This window comes from Echinops telfairi, unplaced genomic scaffold (assembly GCF_000313985.2).
Source record: "Echinops telfairi isolate 266 unplaced genomic scaffold, ASM31398v2 ScPeMD7_3533;HRSCAF=4204_1, whole genome shotgun sequence".
NCBI lineage: Eukaryota > Metazoa > Chordata > Mammalia > Afrosoricida > Tenrecidae > Echinops > Echinops telfairi.
The window spans coordinates 11,375,281-11,382,606 of NW_022107432.1; the positions used below are offsets into that span (position 1 = coordinate 11,375,281).

Below are 7,326 nucleotides of genomic sequence, written 5' to 3' on the forward strand. Positions count from 1 at the left end.
TCATATCTTGCCCTGTCCGATGTCTCCTTTCACCCACTTTTCCGTTGTCCGTCCCAGGGAGGAGGTCACATATAGTTCCTTATTCTATGTTCTTTTATTGCTTCCAAGAAAATATGGTTTGCCATGGATATACTGGGATATTTATCACTAAGAGGTGGTAGGTCTGCTTAATTATGAATGTCTGTTCTCAGAAATATTGAAATAACATGCTAAAATATAATTTCATGATTCAATTTCAACTTTTATTAAAATTAAATTAACATTAAAAAGCTATATGATATCTTATTACTTTATCTCTCTATATTTATTTTTAAATATGATTATTTAATAAATAGTTCTATTATTTGAAGTACAACAACAGAGTGGATTTAAGCTCTCTGCCACTTAAATTCCTTACCAGGAATTGCAGTTTTCCTTAATTGTTGCTCCCTCTTCATAATGCTGGCCATCTCTGAGACAACCTGCCAATATAACAGGAAAACCAATAAAAATGTAAAAAATTTGGTCATAAAGTTCATTAACACAAGAAGTAATAAAAATGTGTGCTTCATTTTTCAAATATTGAAAAATATTTTGGGCCAATCTCATAATGATTCACATTTGGTGTTTGTTGATGTTTAAATAACTAATTCTTCTGAGATTGTTCCATGAACTTTATCTTTATAAATTTATCATGATTCAACTGAGAGGATTTAGAAAAAATAAACACTAGATTACCAAGGAATTAATGACAAATTAGTCTTTAAGGATAATGAATATACCTTAAAATACATGCACTACAACGGGGTTTGAATCAATTTGTGACACTGCTCATTAAAAGAGTTAGTCAAGTAAAAAATCCAAAGTGAGTATAATTAATGGAATATCACCAAGTACGTGATCTAAACATGACATAAAGACATTCTTTGAAATTCACCTTAAAATTATGAATTCTGCTTTTTTCTTCAAGTTTGAGATCAGGAGGAGATTTCATGAAAACAATAAAATTATAGGCATCTTTATTTCAAACCCCAAAGCTTCTTAACTCATACATAAAATTGTTGTTAACTAGTTAAGAAGATCAGATAAATTGCTCAAAATAAACCAATGGTGAGTTATTATTACCCGACAGCCACCCATAAGATATTGTGAAAATAGTACCATAGTTATAAACTAAATTCCTTTAGAAAATTTAATTTGCACAAATTTAAAATTCACATCAAAGTAGCCAGAGACCCTACTTTAGTAGAGTCTGGTATAATCTTTTTGGAGAGAAGCATATACTTGATCAATCACACCTAATCCCTGACCACCGCCATCTGCTAGTTCGTTGACCACAGGCTTTCCAAGACTGTCATTCTTTAGGGAAACAAATTGCCACATCTTTCTGGCTGGTGGGTTTGAACTACTGATCATTTGGTTAATTGCTGAGTATTGTATAGCAACTTTCCGCTAAGGTCTTATGCTGTTCATTGATTGATCCATTAAATGTTATTTTTAAAATGCTCTCATTCTCCTTACTGTCTCCTAGTCTCAGAGGTCCCTTAAATTCATCGAACTATACATATATGTCATCTTAAGAATTAAAAAATAAGTATGAAATCTCCATAAATAGCTCCTTTCTTTGTTTTGTTTTGGCTGTGGCTGAAGAAAATTTCTAGTATTTGGAGAATTTAAAATATCAGCGATAGATGATAGTTTGAATTAGAGTTGAATGGATTTTCTAAATAACGTCTTTTGGCGTGGAAGATCTTAAAGATGGAATTCACGATACAGCTTGTGAACCAAACCAACCTCGTTGCCAACTGAGACAAGACTGACTCACAGTGACCCTATAGAACATGGTAAAACTGCCCCGGTCAGTTTCCCGGGCTATAACTGGTTATGATAGTAGAAAGTCTCATGTTTCTCCCAAAGAATTGGCTGATAGTTTTGAAACTGACCTTGTGGTTACCCACCCAACACATAACCACTACATCACCAGGGATCCTACCCTCCTGTGAACAAAACTAGCTAATTTGATTCCACATCATTCTATCAGTCTTAGTTCTCATTCGTTAAAAAAAAAAAAAGGTTGCATTTTATGAGGGCTATTTACTCTTTCATAGCCTTCTCAATCAGATTATAATGAAGGTAAATCAATCACAGTTCAGATGCTGCCATGCGTCCCAAGAGTACCAACAAAAGATGCGGCGAAGAGGTGCATAGCCCTCGGTAAACGTCAGCCTTAGGAGGTCTCAAGTCTCTGTTTCTAAGCTATTGCTATGTTCACCACTGCTGACAAGTTTCCTGGAAGGTTTTGGGCCGATATCATCTTTAGAGTGGCCTCTCAAGAAGGAGACGTCCTCTGACCCAGTGGCTGAAGATGGGAGTCTTAGAGATCAATCCTGGGGCATCAGCTTTGGGCTTTATGTCTCGAAAAGATCCATATAAAATGTGGGCTGTAAGAGTTGGGGGTGAAGAGTTAGCTAATCCATATAAATACAGCATTCTTCATTTCACCAATGAAGGTTGATTCAGGAGTATAATTTGACCAAGGCAAGCCCATTTTGGACATTCATTGTACTAATACTCAAAGGCGCTAGTGTTGATCAAAATGTGGATAATAAAAACACTCATAACAGCTGTCCTGCAGGCTGGCCTTTTGGAGTAAATGCTCCTGACTGACCCCTGGGGTGTAGACTCCTGATTAAAGCCTGTCCTAAAGTGCGTTATAAGTATCAGACCAGCACGGATATTTATAACATAGTGCCTATGATGAAGCACCTTAAAATAAATTACAGACATCATATCTTTTTTCACATCAATATGACCAAATAATTCACGCTTCACCTTATGATTTGTCTACTTTTGTTTTAGAGGCTGTTCCATAACAAAATCTTAAAAATCTCCCTGAACAGTAACTGTCATGACCCATCTATTTAGCAAGATTTTCTAAGCAATCAATCCGACTAACTCACTCCCAGGTGCTTCATACATACACATTTTCCTGAGAAGCAAAAGTCACCAAATTGCAATTCTCTCATTTCCCAGCCATCATAATTTTCAATTTACTGCCTAATTCCTCCTCTTGGGAGATTAACAACATCCTTTTATTTCAAACTGTGCTTCCTTTCTCTCTCTCACGCTCTCTCCTGTGGTATTGTTTTCTCTTCCTCTCTCAGATAGATGGATGTATTTTGGAGGTAGAGTCTCCTAAAAGATGCATCATGTTCTTCTCTTGCTTCCCAGGACTGCCCCACTCCTGAATCCTCCACTTCTTCACAGGCCGCAGAGGCACAGTTTCCTCTTCTGGACACCTGTCTGTTGACGTATTTTGAGCTCAGTCCTAAACCCCTTTTTCTTACCTATACCCATTTTCTACATCGGCTTCTTATTTAGTCTCCAGTCTTTTTAGAAATCATGAATGTTGATTTTTTCAAAATTCATACTCCAGCCCTTATTAACTCGGAACTTCTATAAACGATGGCTTATTGGACATCTCTTCTAGGATGACTAATTTTGATCTGACATAAATCTAAAATATGCAATATAAAACTCTGTTATATCTTGCCCGAGCCTGCTCCTTATTTCCCTATGGCTTCCTGCCTCCTCTACTGCTCAGGCAGGTCAGAAACAGGATAACCTTTTCCCCTGAGCATCCACAAGGACTTGTGTTACTTCTGTTCCTTTATCTGTGTAACTGGCTCAACAGACAAGAATGATGCTGAGTGGCCACTAAACAGAGAGCATTGGGGAGATGAGTACAGAAGATCAAAGGCATAAATCTGACTTGAACAGTTAAAACATTGTCAGTAGATGCCCCCTGAGGCATGCTGGACCTGATCTGGTTTCCAACATGTTCTGTATTTTCTGTTGGCATTGGATTGTTTGGTTTGGTTTTTGTGTGTTCATATTACGGTGAATCTTACAGGTACCATCTCATCGGAGGTCACATTCTTGAAGGTGTGTTGCATGTGTTTCCATTTTTCAGGAGATGGAACCCAGGATTGACGAACCTATAGGGACAGCAAGTAGAATAGGGGTTCCGGTGAGGTGGGGGAGGGGGAAGAAGGGTACAGTGGAGGATGACGTCATGGAGTCCACGTAGAAGAAGAATGGTTGGGAACAGTGTGATAGCAATTGTACAGGTCTGCTTGACATGATTGAAATATGGAACGATACGTTATATGTATTAAATCCCACCTAATAAGAAAAAGTGGAAAGAACCCAAAGTCTCAGAGAAGAAACCAGGCCACAAAGCTAGCGTGTGCATTACCCTGAGACCAGACTAAATTAGAGCTATAACACATGCCTCTTGGTGGAATAGGAGGGGGTGAGGGGGGGAAAGTATTCACATTCTTAAAATGCCCAGATTTAATTAATCAATTGAGACTAGAGGACTCCTTCAGATGACTGCCTCGGGGTACTCTTCAAACCATGAACCCAAAATAATCCCCGGAGTCAACTTTTGGTGAAATAACAGCTGGTCGTATGAAATAAAAGCACATCATTGGTGAGTGCAGATCTCGATAAGAAAATCTGAGTCCAAAATGCCAACAATTATACTCAAAAGAACAGAAGAGACAATTAAGGGGCAAGGACAGTAGCATGCTATAAATGAATCAGCCAGAATGGAATTCAAGAGGATGCGGACACAGTAGGAAAACATAGCCAACGTCACACAGTACAATTTGTGTATCTAAAATGGGAACTTAATTTGCTGTGTAAATAATCACAAAGTACATAATAAAATTTCTTTTTTAAAATCCAGCTTTATTTGTCCTCCAGCCTTTAATCAATTATGACTGAATGAAATTTTGGATTACTGCTACATCTTCTGTTGCTTCTAGGTAATGAAAAGTCCAAGAATCCCTTTAACTTCTGTACCACTTAGTGTCATTCAATTATTAAATAAGCTCAATTGTTGGATAATAATTAAAACTCTGCACTGGATTTAACGTTGAATCTTATCTCCTGAATTTGCTGCAACAAAAGGCTTGTGGATCGAGAAAGAAGTAGTTTTCATCTCTTTTCTCATAATTGTGGAGTGGCAAAAATCTATGGACAAGATGTGAATAGGTTTAAATACATAGAGATTTAATTTTATTATGTAGAGTGCTGAACTGAGCAAACTTTGTATATGCTGTGGAGGAAAGTTGTTTTCTACATAAAAAAACGGAGTGTTCGCAATACATCATCGTCTTTTCACTTCAGTTCATTTTGAACATATTTCCCATATAGCATAGGACGATTCGCTCCAGCCAGTTACTTTCATACCAGAAAAAGCAAAAGAAAAAAATTACTTTAGTGATAGCAATTATAATCTAACATAAAATTTTGCTATAGAATAAAATGATTAATTGCTTCTTTCCATAATGAATAGTATAAAAATTATACCTGGAGCATAAGTTCTACCCACAATGTGACCCTAAATTAAAGTCTTAGCCAAATGTCTGCTTTCCAGCAAAAAATGAACATTGAGGAAGTAGCATTATTTTTTGACTGAGACATATGTCTCAAGAAAAATCCAGATACATATTATACCATCAAAATACTGCACCTTATCTTCTGATATGAGTCAAAATAATACATTGAAATAATAACTGTAATTACAATATTGATATCTCAGTAGCCACTCTGATTTTAGATGGTTCTGTACACTTTTTTTTTTTTTGGCCAGAAGCTGCTGATTATTCCCAGTGACAAGTACCTATGTTATTGCTTTAAAAGAGAACCACAATTTATTATTGGGCACGTTGCTGGTCAGCTAAGAAACACTTTAGTGCTCAGAATCTCTTGCAGAGGGCAGACCAGTGTGGCTGCTCTGGAGATCCTGACTGCATTGCAGAGATAAGAACGGAATGCTCTTCTGCAATCGAGCATGTGCCCTTTGGGGTCCGAGCAACCTTTTCACAGGGTTCACCCAATTCATAACCGTAGCAAAATGACAGTGATGAAGGAGCCACAAAAATACGTTTATGGTTGGAGGGTCACCACCACCTGAGGAACTGTATGAAAGGGTTGTGGCATTAGGAAGGCTGAGAACCACTGCCTTAGAGGGAAAGAACTATACAGCTCTCTCTCTCAATTCTGCTGACTGGAACTTGGATATAATTTCTGGAAATCTAAGCTGAGGAATACAACGGTTACCCTCTCGTTAATAATTGCAGAACAGCAAGCTAAGTAGAGCCTTTCTTTATTTACATAATGATCCAGGCAAAATATACCTGGTGTTAAAAATGAGTACGTTAATTGGGGTTGTCACCAAAATTACAAAATTAAGTATCAATCGTTTTAATGTATTCAATCTTTCATTTCGAATTATGAAGGTGTATTGTTTCACATACTGAGCTCACATGTGGCATTTGATAATGACTCCCTTGTATTGGTTTCTAATTGTTTCACTTGCCTAGTCTTAGCTACCTACCTAGAATAATGATGAATATGTAACAACCATTACGTAAATTTTCCACCTTTAGTGGCATTATAATTAGAATACAATAAACCAATCATTATACACACAAAAAGGTTTTCTGTATAATTTAAATATGAAACTATCCTATGATTTAAGATTGAATTAAATAGTTAATTCATTAATACCTAAAAGCTACTTGTACCCATACTTGGTTCATAGTATCTGTTCATACTTGGCTCATAGTATCTATTCAATAAATCTATTCATAGTGGGTATGAAGTAAGGAGAAAAAAAATACACGATGTATGGTATCAGAGAGCGGTCTGTTCCTATAATACTTACCCTGTGATAGATTCTACCACCAGTCAATCACTCCCAACTGCATCCTTTTACCACAAGTAATCACAGTTACAAAAAAAGCTCTCAGTAAATCCTGCCATATGGTTCATTTTATCAACATGTTATCTTCACCGACTATTTCAACAATCAAAACAAATAAATAGGATCTATTTTAGCCAAAAATACACCTTTAAAATGCATACATTTTCAGACACGTCATCTTTTAAACTCAAAGTACACAGAACAGCAGCAGCCTAGGAATGTCATGAAGATCTGGGCAAGTCAAGCACTGAGCAATGAAGAGGAACTTCATTCACAGACGCAGAACCGACAAGTCTGACGAGTAAGGAAAGTGAGAGACGAGGGCCCGTCAGACTAGTGAGGGGTGCTAGTGTGGCACAATGGAAATCCCGTGGAGTATCACAGGGGAACCCTCGACTCCTGGTTAACTGATGATTACCCAGCAGAGCAGGGTACCACATTGTCTGATCTGAATCTTTCCAAGAGACAAGTGAAATCTGAGTTGTTTAATAAAAATCCTTGAAGTAAATGTTTCTAAGTGCATTTTCCTTGTCAACTTATTTTTTTTTCCTATGTGGATCATCACCTTG

General features: G+C 37.1%; 1 protein-coding gene across 2 annotated transcripts in view; it reads right to left on the reverse strand.

Annotated features, from left to right (window-relative positions):
- The window catches only part of TINAG (tubulointerstitial nephritis antigen), a 79,696-nt gene that overhangs the window by 66,396 nt on the left and 5,974 nt on the right, over positions 1-7,326 (reverse strand). For both annotated transcript variants that reach the window (XM_045294880.1, XM_004696348.2), the window contains exon 2: positions 398-461. In XM_045294880.1, the coding sequence (XP_045150815.1) occupies positions 398-461 (64 nt within the window). The remainder of the gene's footprint in view (positions 1-397; positions 462-7,326) is intronic.